The sequence below is a fragment of the Agelaius tricolor genome, unplaced genomic scaffold (genome assembly GCF_023055355.1).
Source record: "Agelaius tricolor isolate 1412-34295 unplaced genomic scaffold, bAgeTri1.0.p SCAF_6, whole genome shotgun sequence".
In the NCBI taxonomy this organism is placed as follows: domain Eukaryota; kingdom Metazoa; phylum Chordata; class Aves; order Passeriformes; family Icteridae; genus Agelaius; species Agelaius tricolor.
This window is the reverse complement of record NW_027269266.1, coordinates 43,972,679-43,995,150: the sequence shown is the minus strand read 5'-3', so window position 1 is coordinate 43,995,150 and position 22,472 is coordinate 43,972,679. Positions and strand designations below refer to the sequence as shown.

General features: G+C 46.9%; 1 protein-coding gene across 1 annotated transcript; it reads right to left on the bottom strand.

Moving 5' to 3' along the window:
* Positions 1-6,232: 6,232 nt before the first annotated feature.
* On the bottom strand, positions 6,233-14,611 carry CLEC3B (C-type lectin domain family 3 member B). The gene is made up of 3 exons (XM_071429603.1): positions 14,244-14,611; positions 9,507-9,605; positions 6,233-8,182 (listed from the first exon to the last, which is right to left on the bottom strand). The coding sequence occupies exons 1-3, from the start codon at positions 14,353-14,355 to the stop codon at positions 7,782-7,784; spliced, it is 612 nt and encodes a 203-aa protein (XP_071285704.1). The 5' UTR covers positions 14,356-14,611; the 3' UTR covers positions 6,233-7,781.
* Between the last annotated feature and the right edge of the window lie 7,861 nt (positions 14,612-22,472).

Here is a 22,472-nt window from a genome sequence, read left to right as displayed (position 1 = left end):
TGTTCTCTCAGTGTTGGTGTGAAATACTTATAAACCTCTGTCTACAATATATTTCTTACTCTAGCCTCACCTGAACCTGACTGGAATACAGTAAAGCTGCTGTGTGAAGTTTGTTACTGCAAGGTCCTCAGGTTTCACCACAGAACAGCCACAAAGCTGCTTCAGTGCTGAATGAAGAGGCAGTACTTGAAGTAGTTGATATCTCAAGTAGTTGGAGAGGTACTTGGGAAAGCATTAATATATGTAGGAAAAACTCAAATTAGTCTGGAAAGTACTGCTTCTCTTGACATGAATGACCTCTTGTATAAGTAACACCTAATTATACACCAAATTAGGTGGAAGGCTGCGGAACAATAACCCAGCTCCATGAATGGTGCAGTGGATCATATCTCTACCAGTGACCTTTTCCCAAGATGCTTCACAAAATCTGTGCTTGCTTCACGAACACTGACTGTAGCAGAAACATCTCCACCAATTCACACAGTCCTTTAGGTCATGACTTGGTGGCTTTCCGTCACTGAGGAGCAAAACAAAGGAGAGACATTCCCCTTCCTGCCACCTCGAAGGAGAAAAAGATGATGAGAACAGTGCATCCCTTCACTCTTGAAGGCTCAGGTATCAATTTTAATTTTAATCATTAAGCTGAAACTTAGTGCTTGTTCTGAGGTTAGAGATTTTTCCTTTATGTTTCCTTTTGGAGTGATTCCACCTCATTCTGGTATATCCTATTTTAAGGTCCAGAGCTTTACAGCCATAAAGTCTCTTGCTTTTTTTAATACACAAATTTAATGCAACTTGAAGTCCCTGTCTCTGAAACGATCAACTTTAATTCCCAAGGAGTGTGAGTTCAGGGCACTGGGAAAGGGCAAGGAGAGCAGGAAAGGAGTGGTGTTGTTGGCCCTGCAGGGAAGGTGAGAGGATGGTGACCACAAGGCAATATCTCACTACTGAGCTCTGCCTCACTCGATGCAGCCAGTTCCTGAGACTCAAAACCTCCAGGGTCATCCCAGCTCCCTCATTAGCACATGAACCAAAGGCTGAATATTTGCTTTGCTCCCTGCAGTGTGGCCTTCAGGGCTGTCTGCTCTACTTCTTTAATGGACATTTATCACCTGATCAAAGTCATGAGGTGGTTTTATAAGTGGCTGTGAGCACTACCCACGTCTGTAGTTTCAGCAGGCTTAAAAATAGGCTACTCATAGAGGCTGGCAAACAATTTCTCTGAATGTTTAAAAGAAGGCAAAGTTAATGATGATTTCTGGCTGTTTTCAAGCTCTCCATATTTCATCTGTAAGGTGAGTTTTTCCTAGTACTATGCTTTCAGGAGTGTTTACCTTTCTCCAGTGATACACTACAACTACTTGCCGTGTTTGCATTCTTTTTTGGTGCATACATTTTAATTTAGGAACAAACCCCACTAATTATTGTTCTTCTTTTCTGAAAGCAAGTTCAGTTTCTAGGCTGGGTACAAAACTTGTCAGTCACTTGCTGTAGATACACAGCACCCCACCCACACAGCTCCTTCCAAGTCCTCACTCTTCAATGGAACCAATTGTTTAACCCTGTTTATAATCAGTGCAATTCCTGGAGTGTTTCCTAAAATTTGACTGGTTTAAGGTCATTTAGGGGTTTGGCTTTCTGCCCTGATGTATTATAGAACAAAGTGTGAGAGCTACCTTGATAAAGGTGTGTTGCAGCACCTGTGTGTCGGTGCTCGGGCAGGTGGGACCTGTGCCATTGCCCATCTCCTGGGCCCTGGATCCCCCATGTCAGCATGGCTTGACACTCAGGGGCTTTGGATCAATGCCTTCCCAGTGACAGAGCAATGTCCACATTGCACATGAATCCAGATGAAATTCAAGCAGCCCTTGGACTCTTCTGCTCTAACAGTAAAGCAAATCTTTCACTGTGGTTGGTCCAATTCACATCTTCATCTGTGCACTCCTGAACTGAGTGTTTGGATTAAACATTTAATATTAAATATATATATATATATTTCATTTTCTTTTTGGTGATTTGGTGGAGTTTGTTTCCAGTTTCCTTCTGGTTGAATAACTAAGTTTCAGCTCTTGTCTGCTGATCACACTTGGCAGAGCAGCAAGACCTAGTTAGTATCTAGAGCTCTGGCAGCACTACAGTGTAGAAATCACTTCCCACAAGGGATTATTTTATTGGCTTTCTGGCTAACCTTGTTCTGTAGGAAGGCGTTTACATGACAGCTCGTCCATCAGGTGTCTGAGGTCAGCTGTCTGCTCCTGAAATCCCTGTTTTTCTCCTGTGACTGCAGAAGAGGAATAAGTTATGTAGGATCCCTTGCTCAGTGGCTGTGTTTGCACAGAAGTTGAAAGGGACCTCTGGAGATCACCAGATCTGAGCACCTCCTGCTCAGAGCAAGGTCCCATTGGCCAGGGCCACATGTCCAGTCAGGCTTTGAGTGTCTCCAAGGATTGAGGCTCCACAGCCCCTCTCAGCAACCTGGCCAGGGTCTGACTACCCTCACAGAGAAAAAGGATTCTCTTCTCTTTAAGCAGAATTTCTTGTATTTCAGTTTGTGCCCATGGCTCTGTCTTCACCCTCCCCATCAGGCATTTGAGATCCCCTGAGCCTTCTGCTCTCCAGGCTGGGCAGTCTCAGTTCTTGTTCTCTGCTCACACAACAGTTCCCCAAATCCCTTCTACTTCCCTGCACTCACTTCACTAGGTCCATGCCCCTCCTGGGCTGGGGAGCTCAAAACTAGACCTGGCACTCCAGATGTGGCATCACTGGCCCTGAGAAACACAGAAACAGGGTAAACCATTGAATGGCAGAGACCTCACTTTTGGGATCCTTGTTAATGGGTGTGATAGAAATAGAAGCTACTGACACTGCAGTGGGAAACCAAGCTGTCCATGGGGCATTGCTGCAAAGCAGTAGAGGTTGTGGGTTTTATTTTCCCTCCTGCATTTTCTTTTACAAGCTGCTGTGCTTCCCAAACAGTGTTTTCTAAACACAGCTTCTTGAGACATGCTCTCCATTGCCAGGCTGGCAAGCAGCTCAGGTGTTGTGTTCCCTGCCTCAGGCTCAGGGCCAGCTTTCTAGAAGGGCTGAAGTGAGAGCAGCCACGTTCTGGGATCAGCAGCTGGCCTCACCTCTTGGCAGCACAGCATCTTGGGTTTCTCCTTCCTTCCTGGAGAGATGCTGCAGGCCCTGGGGTGCCTCGTGGCTGCTGCCAGCTTGGATGGCCCCGGGCTCCAGCACAGCTGGACAGGGGAGTCACAGGGACGTGATGCAGACACTGACCTGTCTGCACAGCACAGGACAGAGTGGAGAGGCTGCTGGGTGTGAGGCTAAAATGGTTGTGATTTGTTTTCAGCTGTATTTGGAACAGTCCCCAGCTGTTACCTTTGGACTCCCTCTGAGTGCTTCTATATATAAAAGCAATAAACCATCTTTTTTTTTGTTTTGTTTTGTACACCACAGCTTGATATCCTATCATCTATCCCCAAGGAGTTTATTTTTATGCTCTCCATTAGTTTAGTGACCTCCCCTAGCAGGTTTATATTTATGCTCCCAGAGGTGTTTTGGTTTAGCTCTGTTTGCTGAATCTCACAAATCTGTGCTTCTTCCCTGTCTGTGGTGTCTTCTGAGATGGAGAAATGTTAACTTTAATTTAGCTTTTTATTTTATTTGTCAAAAGAGAGACTGGCAGTGGAGTTCAGTGCTTGCACAGGAGCAGCAGTGAGCAGTAACGGCAACAGGAATCACAAGATTCAGTGGTTCAGGGGCAGAGGAGATCCCTCCCTTCTGAGGCTCATTCTACCAGAGGTCTCATTCTATAACCACAGAGGTGGGAAGTGTGTTCCCTCTGTGCCAGGCAGGAGCAGAGGTGCTGAGGGGCTGTTCCTTGCAAAGGATGACAGGGAGAGGGTGCACCTCATGTGGAGAGAACCTCTGGTCTGAGAAACACCGGAGCTGGGTGGGCAGGCACAGGGAGCAGGGCCGTGGGGTTGGGTTTCTTGTTAGGACTACCCCGTGCCACAGAAGTGTCCAAGGCCCAAAACAAGCTTTTGGCTCACAGCTCCCAAATTCTTACCCACCTCTGCCTACTCAGCCCTTTCACTGACTGAAGCCAAAAGCAACCTGGCTGCTGGGGTGTGTGAATAGTGCGCTGTTCTGGTCCTTGTGCTGAGAGACTTCAGAAAGGCATTACCTGTTTTATGGTTAACCATTTCACTCTGAACTATTTGGTCTTTACCTGGACCTTCAGGCAAAGACCTGGAGCAGGTCCTGAACTCCTGGACCATGGTCAATTAGGGTGGAGGCCATCAGTGGGGTGGGTTAGCACAGCTCTGTTGAAGTCAGCTGTGGATGGCGTAGTGCTGAGGGAACTCCTTCTGTAGCTCACCCAGTAACTTTAATTCTGTTGTTTATATAAATATATGTACATTTCATGCTTCATCTTTGCTGCATCACAGAGCCACAAGCAGCTGAGCAGTGCCACCAGTGGCACAAGGTCTTACACCACATCCTCTATTTTTAATAACATGAGGTTCATTAGGGATTGCAGGCATCACAATACATTGTTTCAGACATGGCCACTTCCACATTTCCTTTTCCTTGGGGAAGAGTTGAGGTTTCTTTCCTTTTGTCTGCATGCCTTTGGTTGGGACCACACTTCATGGGCAGCAGATGTTCCACTCTGGCTTGAGTGCCAAAGGATTTAATGAAAGATCCAAAAAGTGATGCTTCTTCTGGCCCCCAGCGGGAGGAACACGTGTGTTCAGGACAGTTTCCCTATGGAGGCAGCCAGTGGCTGCCCCCTGTTCAATCCCTCCATCCTGGTATTCCCTGTGACCACAGGGTTGGACACATAAAGCAACATTGCTCTGGTAAGAAGGATGAGGAATCTTCTAAAAGTTCCTCCTCTTTGGCTTTTCAAAGAAAATTTGTAGTTCATATTGTACAGTAAGAAGAAGATTGTAAGAATAACAGGAAACTTACAAATGTAGCACGGAAACTACAAGGTCAGCTTTGTCATCCTAGATCCAACAAGTACAGCAGGGGCAAAGCCACCCTTCCCTGTGCTCCTCCCAACTTCAGAAGAGCAAAACATCTATGAGGAATGGTGCTGGCAGGAGTTTAGCTTTGTGAAAACAGAGAGCAAGACAGATACAAGCAAGAAATCTGCCGAGAGCGACTTGTTATTTTTTAGATTTGACAGATTGACTTCTTCATGTCCTCTCTGGGAATATCCTTTGGCACCCATCTCCATGGCTGTTTTTCAGATTCACACTCCATACCAAGATGGTCCAGCTCCAGCACCTACAACTTCCCTGAAGCTCAGCATTGCAGGGTCCATGGATTTCACACTGTTCCTCTTTCCATAAAAGCCCTCAGTTTACTTCTCTGACCACACATTTGTGTTTTAAGACCTTGTGGTTTATGACTAGTCAGAATTAAAGCCAGCAATCTTTCCAGCGTTGCTGCTTTGCCTTCATGTGTATCTCAAAACATGAGGATGATGGAGGGAACATCTGCCAAAGGAACTAGAGGATTTATATTGAGACAAGCTGGCTTGTAGGGTGTAATCATGACCTACAGCAGAGCCCTGGAAAACATCAGGAGCAGGGTCCAAAGTAAAGCTCACTGAAGGGCTGTGCAAAAGAGACCTAACTTCACATGCAGTCCTGCAGCAGTTGAAACTTCACTGACTGGTGTGAGGCACTGTCTTCTACATGGATGGTCTTCTCTCCTACATGGGATGCTGGAGAGGAGGGAGAAGTCATCACCACCTCAGTGGGTGAAGAAGAGGGACTCCTGGTGCCTCTGCAGCTCTGCTCATAGTGGAGGAGGTGGGAGGCAGCCTGGGAAGGACTGGTTCCATGCTGGGAGCTGAGGTGCCATCTCCCCCAGCACCACTAGTGCTGCCAAACAGGGCTGAGGGAGGGATCTTCCTTCTGGGTTAGCTTGTATTTCAGGATGAAATTTCCCAGCAGCAAGGGAGGAAAGGAAGGAAATCCTATTTTCCTATAAAAGGATTCCTTGCCTGTATCCTGTGTATGACATGTGACTGGGATGATAACAGGGAAGGAGGTGGAGAATCCTATAAAGCGTACTACAGGGTGGGAGGCTCTCATTTCCTGCTTTTCCCCTCTGCCTTTGTTATCTCAAGCCTTCAGATATATCCCTGGAGCTGCTCTGAAGAGAAAGACAAGTAGAAGAAAGCCAATCCAATCACATGGACACAACTCCATTCCTTCAGCAAGCTATAGAGATATTTTTATTTTATAGTTATTTGAACAGCGGAGAGTTTGGCAATAGTGACAACCTCAGAAGCGTGCACTCTGCATTTGTGTGTGTGTGTGTGATTCCAGCTTGGCTCAGACTTGATGGTTTGGAAGACCCACCACCATGCTGCTTTTAAACAAAGCAGCAAACTGGAATACCTGTCCCACGGGCAGGATCCTGTCTTGGCACCTCCAACCTGGAAGTGTAGGGCCTGTGACCCAAACTGGAGGGGTTATTGCCAAGCACTGGACTGAAAAGAACCACTGATACCTTTTAGCCAACAGCCAGCAAAGCTCTGTTAAGCTGCCAGGGTGACCTGCACTTCTTTCCCACCATTGCTGGGGAGTTTTTCTGTTTTGTTTTGCTTTGGTTTGGTTTTGTTTTGTTTTTGCTTTTTTTTAGTTTAGTTTTGTTTTGTTTTACTTTAAACCTTTTTTCAGAAAAAATCACTGAGGTCAGACCTTCAGCTGGGCATGACTATATTGGCACAACAGTGCTCAGCAGATTTATGTTTGCCAAGAACCAGCAAAGACTGGACGAGTTCATCTAGATTCCGGTCATATGAACAGGTCAGGTCATTCCTGAAGCTGCTGGAGTGAGTTGTCCTGGGGCTTGTTTTCAATATAGTTATTTTTATATAGCAACATACTCCCTAAGAGTATTACATTTCTGTTATTTATGTAATACACACATCTTCTATTTCTAGTAATATTGTTGACTAACTATGCTCCAATCTTTGCTGCTTTCCCCTTAATACTGCTGCACAATTAAAGCTTTTGATGGGATTTTTTTTTTCAAAGGGCCTGGCAGTGGGTCTTACTGTCCCACTGAAGTCAGTGAAACTGGCTTCTGGCTGGTGAGAAGAGGATCAAATATGCCTGTAACTTGCTAATTCATTCCTACATGAAATTTGACTAGTTGAGCAGCTGGTATCCTACCAAATAAGCCAAACTGCATCTCTCAATGCAAAGCAGGAGTAGCTCCCTCTGCTTGCTGAGACAGGACCTTGATCCTCACAAGGCTGAACTGGAACACTGTGAGGAACACGGAACTCTCACAAATTGCTGCCAGGGCTTATGGGGAAGCAAAACAAGAGAAGAAAGCAGAAACTGCCTATGCTGGTGTCCCAAGAAAGCTCAGCAAAATGGGAAAGGACACTGCAGAGTGACAGCCCTGGGCAGCCGAGGCAGCTGTATGCCAGGCTGGACTGGTTCTTTGCTGGAACAACTGAGCTGTCCTAATAAATTCCCTGTGTAAAAAAATATATATCTATAAATTGTGCCTTAGGAAGAGTAGTGCAGCTGCAAACAGGGCTGAGTGTGGCCAAAGGAAATGCTCTGGGGCTCTATGACCCGGCAGCGAGCCGCAGTGACTCTCTTTGCAAAGGGTGACTCTACTGAACACGCGCATGAGGGTGTGTGGATGGACATGGAGGCAAACACACAGCTACAGCTCCATCACCCCGCTGCCCAGGATGGGCTCTGGGCTGGCTGGGCAGGGGGGAGGCCCTGCCCCTACACGATCATGAACTGGCAGACGTAGGGCAGCTGCTCTCGGCACCTCTTGTCGAACCATTTGCCGTTGGCAGTCCCCGACAAAGCTGCGCAGTTTTCCAGCTTGCCGCCGTCGGGCTGGGTGGTGATTTCAGTCTCCCAGTTCTTGTAGCGGATGGGGCTGCCCGTCATGTCGACCCACCTGCCCTCCGTGGCCATGTCGTTGAGGCCCAGCCAGAGCTCGGCCTCGGGGCCGATGCTCCTGCGCATGTAGTCGTAGAGGGCGTCGTTCTCCTCACCGCCCTGGGGCGTGCTCAGCGTGCCGCCCTGGGAGATGCAGCTCTCGCTGGCCTCGTGGTACGTCTTGGTCTCCGAAAACGCCAGAAAGCATTTCAGATTAATTTTGGTGCCTTTCAGGCAGACTGAGAGGTTACCACACCAACAGAATAAAAAAGACAGAAAGAGAATTTGGTTTAAAAATGGTGCCCAGGAAGAGGCAGCAGCCGCAAACGCAGCAGCCAAATTACAAACTTAATTTCTTAGGCTGCACAGTGACCCTTAGCAGCACAGGATTCCAAGGGCCCCTTTTCCTCCTACGCAGGGTGGGACACAGTCATGGAGACGTGCCCTCCCCCTCTGCAAATCACTGGGTGAAATGGATTTTCAGGGTGCCTCTGCCACCCTTCTGGGCTCTGCTGGTGCTGATGCTCCTTGGTCCTCATGCTCCTTCCCCTGGCCTTGCTCTTCCCCAGCCAATGCTACTCTTTCTGTGATGAGTTTGTTGGAAATATGGTTTGTCATGGGTACTGCCGGGTGTTGGAGTGTTTTGGGAAAAAGCCTGCATACCAATTAAATCATCTTAATTATGCAAGATGAAAAAAAAAGTCTTTTTTAATAAGCTTTGATCAGAAGTGTTGCGCTTGCATAGCTTGAGGTCTTCAGAGGAAATTTCTACTTGCCTCTGATTTTGGTTTTAAGATTATCAATTTATTTTGCTTTTCTTTAATCTCTAAACCTTAAGAGTGCAGGGTACTGTAGCCAAACAATACCTAATCAGAGCCACACATTAATATCCAAACCAATTACTTCTCAATGAATATGAGCTTGGAACTAAAGCCTTGATTTTGCTTGTGTTCCTTTTCTTTTAAGGAGAAAAATCTCCTTAATTTGCATTTTCATCTCATTTCTGCTTCATCTTTTGCAAATCCTACTCCTACTGATGCCAGTGGAGTTTGCACAGAATAACTATGGAGCACATCTGGAAGATGGACATTTTGGGACTGTCCTCTGTGTATGTTTAATGAAGCAGGACTGCCCTGCAGTGCAGTGCCCTGGGCAATACCATGGTGTGTAGAAGAGACCAGGTTGCCATTTCACTGGGGTCTGACAAAAGAGTAAGCTACATTTGGTTAAAGCACAGACTAATCGAAATCCCATCCCTCCACCTCATAAAGGAAAATGAACATCTGGCTTAGCATCATAGGAATATCCAGATGGGAGGCACATAAAGAGGGGGGCCCCACACTGCACAGCTCCTGCCATTAACTGCCCAAGGAGGTTCACCAGCCCAGGGGAATTGCATAGACCCACACTCTGCTTTGATCTCCCAACCTCTCTGCCCATGGTGGGCTTGCTGCTGGGGGCTGCTCGGGCATCTCTCATCAAGACATGTGGAGCAACTGCAGCCAGTTATGAGCAGCTCCTCTCCCAAAGTAAAAGTTGTGCGTTCTTCAGCAAGCCCCTTACCTGTCTGGAGTGCTTGCTTTTCCTTCAGTAGAGCAACCTCCTGAGAGATGTTGTCAATCATGGCCTTCAGGTCTTCAATCATTTTGAGGCTCACACCATCTGTTGGAGAAATCAAAGAAAGAGCACAAATATTGGTTGTATCCCAGAGGAAGCAACCAAATCTGTTCCTATCATCAAAACTCCATGTTTCTTTGCCCTCAGAGCAGGATAAACAAAAGGAATCCACAAAGTCAGCACCTGTGTCCCCTTGCACATCCATCAGAGTGCGTGTTTGCTTGCCAGCCTGGTTCCACTATCAATTACAACCTTGTTTTCCTGGTTCAGGTTTTGGGACTGTGGACCCCATGCATCTTCCAGCTGCAGGGGTCACCTTTTGGGTTGGCAGTGCTGGGGAAGAGGTGACATGCACGAGCACTGCAACGTGCAGGCTTGTCTCTGGTACCCTTGTGTAGAGGAGTCATTGGGCATGTGCTGCATTGGAGTCAAGCTCCCAAAATGCAGGAGGACACCCCGGCCTGAACAGAAGTCCTGACACACACAAATGTTTTGTGGGCAACTTGAAGCTAATGATGAACAGGATTTATTTTTTTCAGATTCCTCAAAAGCACACTCTCTCTCCCTCTCTCTCTCTCTCTCTCTCTAGTCACAGCACACCCTCCTGGCTTCCCTTAAATACCCTAACATGTGATGTTCTTCTCTGTGTGCACTCCTGGCTGCACCCACCTCTTGTCTGCTGTCATTGGTGGGTTAGTAGGAAAGCACTTTGCTCACCAGGCTGATGCTCAGGAGGAAGGGGCTGGAAGGGCTGCAGATCCTACCTCCACTAGATCTGCCTCTGCACCACCAGCCACCAGCCTCTGCCCACCAACCACACCATCCTTTGGATCACCACAGCTGTCTCTGCCTCATCTCTACCTTCATCACCCCCAGTGCAGGTACCCAAACAGTGTCCAGAGACGCTTTCCTGCTGTGAGAAGACACCTCTTTGGTTGGAGAGCTGGCTCTTAAAGCCTACATCTTGCTAGGTGTGCTGCTTCTGCAACAGCTCCAACCAGCTATTAATCAGTACTTGGATTTCTCCTAGACAGAAGCAAAGGGACCATTTACACCTTGAAGGTGGTGGGAGATCAGACATTGAGGTATGCATCTAGTAATTCTCATGTTGAAAGCATCTAGTGGTTCTCCTGGGCTGAAAGGAAAGGGGACAGTTTGCCCATGAATGCAGGAGGAAGAGTTTCCTTGAGGGCCAAGGAGCTGAGGCACCAAGGCAGGCAAGTAGGGAAGGAGCCTGGGTGCAGGTCAAAACCACCAACCCAAGATTACATGGTGCCATGAACATGAAAGCCAGACACATCAGGAGGAGGGCATTACTCATTGCTCAATTAACTTTACTTTACTCATTGCTCAATTAACTTTAATGGATTCACTTAACACTGAGGCACTAGATATTATTTTGCTGCCTTTGATGAAAACACTTTGTGGGAAATGGCTAATTAATCATGGGGTTTTGTTCCCCATGCAAGCCTGTCTTGCAGCAGAACAAATGTTCTAAGGTTTAAGTAACATCCAAAGGTCGTGGCAGGACACTGCCAATGAGTCTTGCTGGGGCAGCTCCTTATGGAATTCCAGCTGGATTTGCTGGTGGGTTCTCACCTTGAGGGTCCCTGCCATGAGAGGTGACATGTCTCCATTTCCAAACCCTGGGCCACAAGATGCTCCTACAGCACTGCATTCACTGGGATATCTCACAGAGAACCAAGACTGGTTGACCCACCCTTCAGCTATAAAGTGAGGACCATGGCTATATCAACAGACATTGTTGTCTATTTTATTGCCATGGGTTTTTGTCTCAGTGCTGTCATTTCCTCAAGGCTCACCTCCTGAAGCCTGGGATCAAGCCTGTTTACAGTCTGGGTTTTCTGTGATGGCAGCTGGCATACTGATGGAGTGGGTCCCTGTGCAGGACCAGGAGCAGAGGGATTAAGCATGGGCAGAGGCAAGAGCAAAAGGAGACTCACAGAAGTGTGGGTCAAAATAGTCTGTTGGTTTGAAACCCTGGCCAGGAATGTATTTAAAGCTAAAAATGGGAACTCTCGCCCGCTCTAATTGTATGCTAAACAAACAAATCCCTCTGTACTTAATTTTAATGTCTTAACTATTCCTGTATGAAATTTGGATATATATACATGTTTCTTAGCTTTGCCTGGAGATCCAAACAGCTTTCTGTCCCCCAGAGGAATGAGCATTGCTCTGGTTCACAATGTTTGTCATCAAAGCTCTCTGGCCACCAGTATTTCTTCTGACACCAGGCATTTTTTCAAAGGTATGAAGTGGAACAGTCAGGTCCCATATTGCAGTCTGTCCCTGGATCAAAGGAGGAGACTGAACCCACCCACACTGGATTTACAGCACTCTAAATGTTCACAGGCATTTTCAGGGAAGAGCACCCAGACAAGAATACACTGAAATTTTGGGCAGTAGGTGGCATTAGAAAAGAAGCCCAAATTACTCCCTACCCACTGAATTAAGCATCCAGAGACTGACTTCTATCTCAAATCACCTCAGAAATACACGTCAGAGCTATGCAAAGATGCTCCCTTCCATGATGCCAGCACCCCAACACATCTGTGACCAAGGGGAGCCCCCTCAGGGCTGATGCCTGCACCCTCCAGCCATGGGGTGTCAGCACTGCCCAGGCAGGGATGCCAGTGCCTGCCTCCCCCGGGCATTCTTTTGGATGAGACCCCCAGACCTGCCAGTCAAGGGCAAATCCCACCTGTATCCCAATACACTGGGGCTGAGGGAGAGTTTGCTGAGCTACTGCATTTGGAACAGTAACCAGGGAGTACTTTGAGGGGCAAAAACACAACAGCAGGCAAAGTGAATGTGCTGTCTCAGCATTTTCTAAATGCTGTGGTTTGGCTTTTTCATGTTGAAATAGCATCATTTTTCATTCTGAAGCAGATCCAAACATAAGCCGTAATTTAAAAAAAAAGTAAAGAAATTTTTTTTAAAAAGCCAACACAAAAAGCTTGGCTTAAACCAGTGCTTTCTTTTCTAACTTTTGTGGTTTGGTTGCATAGATTAAAAAAAAAAAAATCCAGTAAAATCCAATAAAAACACCAACCCTCCAGTGGCTTTGCTATTCCTGACCCTCCCAGGCAAAGTGCAGGGCTGGAACCAGGATGGGGGTACTGGATGCCTGGATGAAGATGAGATGGGTCCATTCTGCCATTGTTCAGAGCAGAAGTGGCTGAGCCCTGTCCCCTCTGGTGGCTGGGCAGGCAGGCTTGGATGTAGGTGAAGAGGAGCTTCATAGGGGATTTTTAGCACTTTTCTCCCTCTTTTCCTATCCTCAGGCATTGGTAAAAATCTGAAAAATATTAACCAAGAAATACTGGAAGTTTCCAGTGCAAGCAGGGCAGCTGAGTTCCTGTGGGGCTGGATGGGACTGATCAAAAAATGCCAAGTTGCTGGGTTTTTCCCTTTCCTCCACAGAAAATATGATCTCTCCTTTGAAAAGAAATTGACTAAAACCTGCCACCAGCTGGTCCAGACGGCTTGATTTTCAGGACACCCCCCTCAAAAGCTTTTAAATCAGAGCCAAATTTTCCTGTCAAATAGGAGATTTTTCTCCCACCTTCTTGTCACTAATCAATTACAAACAGCAGTTGCAATGACACCTAGAGAAAAACAGGATTTCTTTACGAAATGTCTCTCTCCTGGTACCTCCAGTGAGTGCAGTGCATGTATGTGCCCTGTATGAGCCCAAGGGGGTACTTTTTGCTCAAGAAAACAGTCAGACTGTTTTCTCTGTTATTCCATGTCCTGCAGAATAAGATGTGGAATAAGCAGCTAAGTTTGTGAATTCATAGAAAGATCTAATGGGAGAAAAGGCAGAAATTTCTCAAGGATGGAATCTGACAAAAATAGCCACTGGGTGAGTGTAGACAGCAGCCTGGCCAAGTGAATTCCAGGGATGCTTCTTCCTTGCTCCCCACTTCATTCCAAGTAGGAAATGAAGGAGCGGTCCAAGCCCAGGCGGCTGCGGTCGGACACATCAGGCAGGCAAGCAAAGCTCACACGCTGCTTCCTCACCTCACCTGCCTTCCCCTGCACCTAATGAGCACTGAGTCAAGGATGGGACAGGAGGAAAACAGGAGAAGAGAAGGAGAAACAAACCCACTAGGGAATAGAAAACCCAGGCATCTTTGTGTGTGCAAGCCTGAGTAGTCAGAGCTCGTGTCCACTGTGAAACACACCCGAGGCCAGTGGTTTTAAACTAAGAACCCTGTTGATGCTTAATGGCTTGGCTATTTTGTGCCTGCTCTTATCTCCAAAATTGCTTGTCATCTGCCACTTACTTGCTTCTGAAAAATGAATGAGAAAGGGTGAGGGGGTTATAGAAAGGGAGAGTTTATTAGATGAAAAGCTTGGGATGAACCTTAGAGGGAGCACGGAAAACATGTTCCCTCTGAAATTCAGACTAAGCTGTCCCAACAAATTTATTCAAGGTGGGGACCCACCTGAACCGTCTCAATACCCTCACTATTTTACAGAAGAGCTGCACAATCATTCCCACGGAGGAAGGGGGGAGGAAGACGCTTTATTAGGTTTTTAGATGTTTTCTAGCGAAGTTCCACCAAAGCACTGTTAAATGCCCAGACGAGTGGGCTGACTGCAGCCCCCCCAAGCCCTGCAAGCCTTCCTCGCAAGGAAGCTGCCGCTGCCCCTTACCTTTCTTGGAAGCCGCCGGTTTCTGCCGGGCTTTGCCGTTCTGCTGCTCGGAGAGCTGGGCGAGGGAGAGGAGGCAGAGGAGGAGGAGGAGGCCGGCTGCCCGGAGCGCCATGCCGGTGCGAGCGGAGCTGCAGCAGCTCTGCCCTCACGCAGCCGCCCGGACAGCGGCTGGAGGCGGGAATGGCTGTCCCAGAGAGCTCCCGCTGAGCCCGGGCCAGCGCAGCCTCCCGGCCCCGGGCGGCTCCGGCCAAGGCTGAACACCTCCCAGGGGGGCTGCAGTTCTTAGCACGCCGCTTGTTTTTGTTAAAAAAGAAAAAAACAAACAAAACAAAAAAGCTACAAAAAAGGAGGAATGAATGTACCGACAGTCTGCTAAGCTAAACATGAGGAAAGGCTGGGAGTGTAGCTGGAAGGATTTCCTGTGGCTTTTAGCACAACGCCACGAGTTTGATCTCGTGTGTCAGCGATGGCAACAGCGAGGCCAGGTGTGAAACAGCGCTTGGGTGGCCGAGGGAGCAGAGAGGGGCCGCCTGTCCCCTGCCTGTCCCCTGCCCCTCAGCAGGGATGCCCCAAGGGATGTCCAGGCACCAACAGCGGCAGAGGGAGCGGGTGGGGGGACTGAGCACCCCAGTTCCTTGCTCAGAGTGTAGGGTGGCTCTTAACCCTCTAAAAAGCAGTCCCACTGTGGCTTTGGTAGGGTCATCCTGCTGTCATTGCTTCTCCATGGGATCTCCAGTGGGACTTGGGACCAGGGGCACATGTTCCACAAAAAGCCATTCTCCTCAAGGCCCCTTTGCAGATCTGACTTCTCAGAGCAGCTGGGCTGTGCTGAGCAGCTCTGCAGCCTAAACCAAGACCACTGCCTGGTTTTTTGGGTGGTGTGGTTGTTCAGCAGCTGCGACTCAAGCAGGTAAGTCCTTCCCCACAGGAGGAACAGCAGCAGTTTGAACAAGTGGAAGAAATTAATGTGGAGGGAGGAAAGATGGGCATTTTGCAGAACAAAGTGCTCCAAACATCAGCTATTAACCTTAAAACTCTTCTGATAATTTAAGGCAAGATGCCACCCAGCACAATGTGAAACTCTGGAGTTCTAGGAGCATAAAAGATCTGAGATAAACAGGGATGTGACTGGAAAAAGAGCTGCCAATGAGTTAGTTTGGCAACCACTCTGTTACCCTTCCTCACACTTCTGCTGAATAAGGAAAATCCTGCCCTGATGTCCTACCTGAACAGTCCAAGCTTTTGAAGCATAGGAGGAACAGTTTGATTTTCACTGCTCTTTATCATGTGCACCAACCCTCACTCAAATTTAAACTGGAAAATACATATTTTGGGGATTTACTGTTCTCCTGCCTGGACTATCCCAAAATGGGATGGATGGAGCCCAAGAGATGCCAGACACTTACACAAAAACACATTTGTTTTCCTTGAAACTTGAAAGTACTTTTGGTAGGTAACTCAGTACCTCCAAGTTTTCCTTGGCTACAGATACACTCTCCTGCCTTTGCTTTGATTCATGTGCTGCCAAGCTGGAGAAAAAATCAAAATGCTCCCTTTACTGCTGCCCATGAAACAGATTGCTGTGGTGTGGAGTCTGACAGCAATTCCTAACCTCAGATTTCCAGCCTGGGACCAGCTGGAGTGTTGCCCATCTGAAACAAGAAGGGCAGGGTGGCTTTCCATTAGTTCCTGAAGAACAGGTCTGCACCAAGGAGACCCCTCCCTGCACCATCCAGCAGGTCCTGTGCTGGATGCCACCACCATTTTTCTTGAAAAATGAGAAAAATGAAAACAAGTAGACTCAAAACACTTGTCTCCAGCTGTAACACTATCTACAGGGGGCTTTGCTCCGATTCTGTCCAGTGTAGACTGAAAATAAAAATCCTTGACATTACAAAAGCTCATAAACCCTGGCCCATCCAGCTGATGGGAGCAAGCTGAAGTGTTGCTGCATTGGATCCAGCATGAGGATGCTTAAGGCAACAGCCATCCTCTGCCCAAGCTCCTGCTGAAGCCAGAAGTTCCAGTTAAATAATGGGGCTCTCAATGCTCCTTTGCATTTGAGATCCTCATGATTCACACTTCTTTATGTGAGAGAGGTGTGGGAAGTGAGTAGAGGTAATCCTTTTTATTAGATGAACTAATAGAACTGGAAGTCATCAGCAAATACTAAAATTATGCCAAGGAACCAAGGTTTTGTCCATGATTTTTAACATCTGTGCAATTATAAATTTTACTTCCCAGTAAAGGCACTTCACTCCCTGGTTTCAAGCCCAGACTCCTGGTTAGAGAGAGAGCAGCTCCTGTTAATTGCAAGGTAACTGGTTTGAGATGAAAGAAAGAGGGCAGAAGAACCTATGCTTGTGGAAACCATTCCAGGGCCGCAGGGAAGCAGACAGAAAAGTTTACGTGGCTTTGGGAAACCCAGTAAGTAGGCTGGGATGCTGAATTTGGAAGGCTTTCAGTTAGCAAAACAGTAGTTGGAATAAATCCATGAAAGGAAGCTGGATGCTCCTGGCAGCAATGCAGACCTGTGATTTTGTGCCCAGCTAGGCAAGGAAATGGGCAGCAAGATCAGAGGCTGTTTTGCTTTGGCTCCTAGGAAAAGAGCAGGTGTGGCCAAGCCAAGAAATGAGGCAGCACCACTGCATAATGGCTGGAAAGCGCCCGGGTGGACTGGATAACAGCATTCACACGGTCATTATCAAGATCAGCAATTACCAGAGCTGGCCTTTCAGGGCTAAGTCACCAGTTCAAAGGCAGGCCACCCCAATGCTGAATGATGCCAGCTCTTTGCCTGAAGCTCCTCCTCCCTGGGAAGGCTCCTGCCTGCCCCGCCAGCACTGACAGCAGGAGTGCAAAGGGGAGGCCCAAAAGCGTCTTTACTTTTGGGACCCTGAAGCTTGGGGGCCTGATCCATGGCTAGGGCAGCACACTGGGATTCACACCTCTGCTCCCTTGAGATCAGCTCAGTGCATTAGAGCCTGGTGCTAAAAATGCCAGGGTTGTCAGTCCCTGTACAGGCCATTCACTTAAAGCCAGACTTGATGATCCTTGTGGGTCCTTTCCAGCTTGGAATGTTCTGTGATTTGGTGACATCCACTCTGCAAGGGTAGGTCTCAGGACTCTTGCTGGTCAGAGTGATCCCAAGATGTGTTAGAAAGTCTCTTTTCCCAGCCCGGCAGTCGAAGAAGGAGTCAGAGCTCTTCAGTTCTCAGTCTCAATGTTGTTTATTGTTCCTTATCTATAAAATTCTTTCTCCTGTCCAGCCGAGATCCGCTCAGCAAGACAGTGAGAGGGACTCCACCCACCTCAGAGGTGGTGTTATCTTTTTATACTAAAAACTACATGTACAATGTTTACAATTACTTTCTGATACCTATTACCTATGTTATGACAGTGAGCTTCTACTCTAAACTAATCTAAAAGTGCCACCATCACAGCAGAAGATGGAGGCCAAGAAGAAGAAGAAGCAGAAAGACAGGACACGCCTAGATTCCTCCATCTTGGCCCCTGAACCCCCATTCTAAAAACCCCAAAAATCTATTTTTCACCCTCTGATAAATTCACTATCATTCTACTTAAACTTTTGTGTCTTGTAATTCTTCATATAAGGTTGGCAATTGTTTTTTCCAAGGGCTAAATTAAAGGCACAGGGGTCTTGGGCTCTCTGAGCCCCCTGGGCAGGGGCTCGAGTCCTCCAGGGTAGCCAGGGGAATTTCCTGGGTTCCGACAGGTAGGATCCGCGTGTCAGTGGCACCCCAGTACCATCAAAGAGGAACAGGAGAGAAACAGCAGTGGAAAGTAACAAACACTGTGTGAGGAAGTGGGGCTAGCACAAGAAAATCTCTGATATTCATTAGCCGCTGCCTGAACTCGTGCTGGCATCATTCCTGATTTCCACCAGCATAAACATGGGAACAGGTTAAAATGAAGAGAGCCAAATCTATGGATCATTGTTTTGGAGACCAATTGAGAAGAAATGCAGTAACAGTTCAGGAAAGGGCGGTTTTCGTAAGGACAATGATGGGGAAAACCAAGGATTTTGCCAAAATGTTATCCCCAGCATCAACTTCAGGAAACTGGCTCTGAGCCTAAGGAGGGAACCTTCCCATCATATCCCATGTCAAGCATGGCTCGCATCCCTACCCCACGTACACCAAGGGCTACAGCACAGAAGGATCCATTCTACAGTAGATCCTTGGGCTTTAGACCAGATGCAAATGTGGAGCACTTCAGTTCAAGTAATATCAGCTGCTTAAAATCCTTCTGCTTGCAAAGGAGCTGCACCAAAGGACTCACATTCCCTTTTGTTTGGAGACTGTAGCTCCTGTAGGCTAGAGGTAATCTGTCTTCACTGCTTTGTGTTGCCCCCCAGCCAGATCCCAAAGTCCAAACAGCCAAAGGAAAACTGTAGTGAAGTGTCCAAATTTAACACCAAAACTCTGGAGGAATTCCTGTCTAGGTCCACTGCCTCTCACAGCATCAGTTCAAGTGAAGTCAGCACTGAACTTGATGGTCAGTATTTTTAGACTGGCAAGTAGACAGCAGATCTGTCAGCTTAGACTTATTTAATGTTGTTCTCACTTTTGAGTATTAGATTGCTGTGCATGCTGAATTGTGGATTATGTGAGAATTTCAACTTCAGGTTCATGAATTCCTTAATTTTTTGAATTTATAGAAAAGTTTGCATGATCAGACAGCAGAAAGAAAGCAATCCATGGTCTTGAAAAGCCTCATTGTGTTAAAGTTGGCCTTTCACTGGAGCGACGAAAGAGAGGTAGGACTTAAATCATGACTTTTCAACCCATAGGTTTCCAGCTGTGGAAACAGGCAAACTTACCATTTGCCAAAACACGGAGAGAAGGGGCAGGGAGAGAGCTCCTCTGGAAGGGAGGGATCCCTGCCACAGCCAGCTGGGTGCAGGAAATCAGAAAGGGCCTGAGAATCCTTCTTAGTCCTCTGAAGGTACAAGCTAAGGGGCTGCAGCAACTATGATGATCTCTGTCTAAATAAAGGAGAACAAATCTCATCAACAAGTGGTGTGACATGAAAACTCAGCCACGCCTGTGCTGCTCATCTTACCCAGATCTTGAGATCAGGATGGCAACAGAGATGTTCACAGAGCTCGAGAGATAACCACAGCTCTATTAAAAAGTGTTCCAGTCAATGAAATGGAGGCTTAAACCATCACCAGGGAGTCATCAGCAGCATGTTTGAGATTCTAATGATGTTTTGCAGCAACAGCAAAAACATCTTTGTTCCTGGATAGCTAGAAATGCAGCTCCAAGAAAATCGCTAGAAATGCAGATCTAAGGAAAAGAAGGAAAAAGGAAAAGAACAAAGGAAAAGAAGCCTCTGTGAGGCACAGCTATCAGGAGCAGCCACATTTTGCCTTAGAAGGAAAAGCTGCCTTGCATGGGCAGGGAGTGCAATGGGGCAGGAGTGCACTAGGAGACAAGAGGAGCAGTGAGAAATCAGAGGCTGATGGCTGAAGAGATTCAGTACCAGTTGCAAACCTGCTCTTGCATTTTTCTCTAGTGTGTTAAAGGAACAGGGAGAACAAGGCTCTGGGGTCAGGACTGAAGCACTCAGTCTCACCAGTTACAGCTTTGCTTCTCAAACTCTCTGAGTGCCACAGTGGCACTGACCACAGGCAAAGTAAACCAGTGCCACAGCAGGGCTGGAGAACACCCTGCTGCTGAGGAGGGCAGTGGCATCTGCTGCAGTTCAAAAGAAAAGCTGGAGGCAGTCCTAGCAGAAGTGGGTAAGCCTCAGGTAACTGCTGCTTACAAAACAAATACAGAAACACCCTATTGTCTGTGTCAAATCAAGGTGCCAAATCGCTTGAAGAGAGACTTGCACACTCACAGGAGCTGTGAGTGAGCTCTGGCTCACACCAATTTGTCTTTACACCAGGCTGTGCTGAAGGAAGGCTTCTTTTAAAGCCTGACTGCAGGTGGGACAGCCATGCTCCTCCCCATTGCCTCCCCAGGGCAGAATGAGCTCCCCTCTTCTCCCCAAACTGCACAATTACAGTGTTGAACTCTAGCTGTAAAACATAGGCAGACAGGATTTCTGGGCTTGGGTCCACTGACCTAGAGCCTAGCCCTTTTCTGCTTTGAGGGGAATGCTGTCCCTGTGAAACAGGTAAATTGCAGGTGTGTGCTTTCTAGGCAACATGAGTAGAAGCCTAGCAGGAGTTTCTAGACTCCTCATCTCTAGTGCACAGCTTTCAGCCTCTCGACACTCCCAGCAGAAGCAATTAATTTCTGGGACAAACACAGAGCTATCCCACTCCACAGATGTTTCCTCTTAGTTCTACTGGACTCAAGTCAATGAAAACGTGGCAGTATCTGCACAGCAACACATGGAACTTTCCACCAGCTCAGATGGGAACAGGAGCATTCTGACTTGAAATCTCTATTAAAATTCTGCTATTTTTGTTTGGAAGAGAAGGGAGAGGTTAAAGGGAGCTAAGAAAATAGAAATTGGCCCTTAGCATGCCTGAGAACCACAGTCTCACAGATTTCTTGGCAGATACTGTATCATCTGGGAGAGCTGTAGGACCTTTTACCCCTGTCAGAGCTTTGTTTACCCTTTTGGGACACGAGCTGGTGGCAGCAAACCTCCAGGGGCAGCTGAGACCAACTAGCAGCTCTGTAATACTTTTGGCTGGGCTCATTATTTATATCTCAGTGGTTGAAACAGGCCCCATCTAAACTGGGGTCACTCTCCTCACCACTGTTTTTCCATGCCAACAGATGGGAAGCAGTGACACAGAAGGAACTGGGCCCCTTGGGACACCCAATTCACTCTGTGCCTGCATACCCAGCTACAGAAGACCAGGGGGAGGACACACATGTGTAGGGGAGGCACTGCAGACCCTGGCACCAGGTTAATTTACAGGGTTGCTCTGAGGAAGTGCTTGGCACCAAGTGTCTCTCCTGAGCACACAGCCTGGATCTCAGAGGGCTAAATATTGGCTGTCCTTATTAAGAACTGGGGAGGGAGTGCAACGTACTCCCCTCTGCAGAGGCGTCAGTTCGCACACTTGAAACACAGTGATGTTTCTTTTCCCACCACCACCTCCAGCTCTCATAAAAATATATTTAAAATTAAAAGGATCTGGAGAAGGGACAAGAAGCATCTTTAAGTGATGTAACTTGCAAAATGCTTGGACATCCTTCAGCTGGAAAGCTGTGTAGAAATACACTATTCATATTACAAAACTCACCCCGAGTGTAACTCAGGGCAGCTTTTTGGTCTCCAACCACAAATCTGCAATAAAACATTCAGGGAATAGCTGAGGTTCAAGACTTGCAGTCTCATTTACATTAACCATTTTCTGCAATATTAAATAATAAATGATAAAAAACCTGCCTGTGGTAAGTATAAGGTTTTTTCTCCCTTCAGTTTTCTTTCTTTCTTTCTATGTTTTTACAAACAGCTTTGCATGGCAATGAGTGGATCACAGCTACTGTAAAGCTGATGTCAGGTTAGTGTTTGCCTCACACAAAATAACTCTGCTGAAGTGATAAAAGACAATATGTGCTCTCATTGTCACTTCTTGGCTCTACTACTGTGTAGTAATATTACAACCTACCTAAACCATTACTTAAGGGACTGAAAAAATCCCAACCCTTCAAAATACGAATCTTGGGCAAATTTTGGGAGATGTTTTTTTTTTTAACAACCTGTCTGCTTGTTACACTGCTTGTTATAACAGTGGCTGCACATACCAGAAATACACAGTATTGTTGCAGTCACCTTGAATAACTAGTATGAGCTCTAGAAAAAGGACTGAAAATATTTGGGAACCTTAAGCACTCCATATGTTTTAATGTGATCATGATTATTAGTTTGACCCGTAATAGGTTCTGTCCTGTATCTACAGCTTTCCTTCAGCAAAACCCTTCCTCCCCTTTTCCCTACCAAACATGTTACAGTCAAAAGAAAATTCTTAATCTGATATTATAAAATGGAAACAGAAAAGTCAGAAAATGTTGCTTGAGTAGGAGCTAAATAACTTCTGGATTATTGTAGTAATTTCTGCCATAAAGTTTGTTCAAAACAATCCTTAACACTTGCAGATAAAATATCAGCTTCTTAAAAATCATATTCTTCCTTTGACTTTTTCCATGTGTTGTTTCTTCCTATCAAGCCAAACACCTCTTACTCTTTGCTGGGCCATCCAATTGATGTAGGGAGGGAATCCACACCTGGTGA